Source organism: Pyxicephalus adspersus, chromosome 5 (genome assembly GCF_032062135.1).
Source record: "Pyxicephalus adspersus chromosome 5, UCB_Pads_2.0, whole genome shotgun sequence".
Classification (NCBI taxonomy): Eukaryota; Metazoa; Chordata; class Amphibia; order Anura; family Pyxicephalidae; genus Pyxicephalus; species Pyxicephalus adspersus.
Window position 1 is genome coordinate 145,875,026 of NC_092862.1, and position 1,443 is coordinate 145,876,468.

The 1,443-nt window shown below is 45.2% G+C and overlaps 1 protein-coding gene across 1 annotated transcript in view; it reads left to right on the forward strand.

The window, feature by feature from the left end:
* Positions 1-957: 957 nt before the first annotated feature.
* The window catches only part of NBEAL2 (neurobeachin like 2), a gene marked incomplete in the record, with an annotated part of 86,310 nt that continues 85,824 nt past the window's right edge, over positions 958-1,443 (forward strand). Inside the window, 1 exon segment of the mRNA XM_072413428.1 lies at positions 958-1,156. Within this exon segment, the coding sequence (XP_072269529.1) occupies positions 1,031-1,156 (126 nt within the window).

The following is a 1,443-nucleotide window of genomic DNA, read 5'->3' on the forward strand; positions in this document are numbered from 1 at the left end:
GTATGGGTAGGTAACACTGGCAGGTTATTATAGTATGAGTAGGTAACATTGACAGGTTATTATAGTATGGGTATGTAACACTGGCAGGTTATTATAGTATGGTTAGGTAACACTGGCAAGTTTTTATAGCATGGGTAGGTAACACTGGCAGGTAATATAGTATGGGTAGGTAACATTGGCAGGTTAATATAGTATGGTTAGGTAACACTGGCAAGTTTTTATAGCATGGGTAGGTAACACTGGCAGGTTATTATAGTACGGGTAGGTAACATTGGCAGGTTAATTTAGTATGGTTAGGTAACATTGGCAGGTTATTATAGTATGGGTGGGTAACATTGGCAGGTTAATAAAGAAAGGGTAGGTAACACTGGCAGGTTATTATAGTATGGGTATGTAACACTGGCAGGTTATTATAGTATGAGTAGGTAACACTGGCAGGTTATTATAGTATAAGTAGGTATTACTGATTGGGTATAACAGTATAGGATAGTAAAACTGGAAGATTATATTAGTGCAGGAAAGTAATACAGACAGGTTAATAAGGTACAGGAAAGTAATACAGACAGGTTAGCAAGGTACAGGAAGGTAATACATGCAGGATTTATAATGCAGGAAGAAAATAATGGCAGGTCCTTTTATTGCAGGAAGATAATACGTGCAGGTCATTGTAGTGCAGGAAAGCAATACTGGTAGGTCATTTTATTGGAGGGAGGTAATGTAGGCAAGTGTATTATAGTGAAGGAAGGTAATACTGGCTGGTTATAGTATTAAAGAAAGTTAACAATGACAAGTTATTATAGCGCAGAGAGGTAATTTTGGCAGATTAGGAACCAGGGCCATTCCGGTCACTCCTGCTGAGCTAATAATGCTTCCAAGCTGCAGTACCGGCACTATCCACGGGGATCGGGGGTCGCTGTGGCACCAGACAAAGCCCAGACACGGGAGGAGGAGTGCTCGGAGCACCTTGCTGTGTTTGCTCGGTTCACCTCCCTGTGTGCCTCGCACCTCCCAGCACCTGTCATGGGGGAGCATGGAGCCTGAGCCTTCCTGGAAGAGCAGGACTACCCCGGGACATGACACCGACCTAGAGCCGTGCACTGGGAGGATGGCATCCAAGGAGAAGCTATACGAACTGTGGCTGCTCTACTTCACCAAGGTAAGTGACCGTGGCCCCCTTTGTACGAAGACAGGTGTCGCAGGACGTGTCTAGTGTTCGGGGTACAATCAGGAGGGGTTCCGTTGTTGCAGGAGATAGGGTGCAGCAGAATGGGGAGCTGCCTGTAAGTTTTAATCCGGGGATATCCCACGGGAGCTCACCTATGTGGAGGAAGTGGGCAGGTGCAGAAGGTGTGTCCAGAATGAGGGGTTCCCCTTCACACATGTAGGGTCATAACAAAGTACAGAAGCAAAAAATTATGTTATCAGCACTGGAGACACTTGATA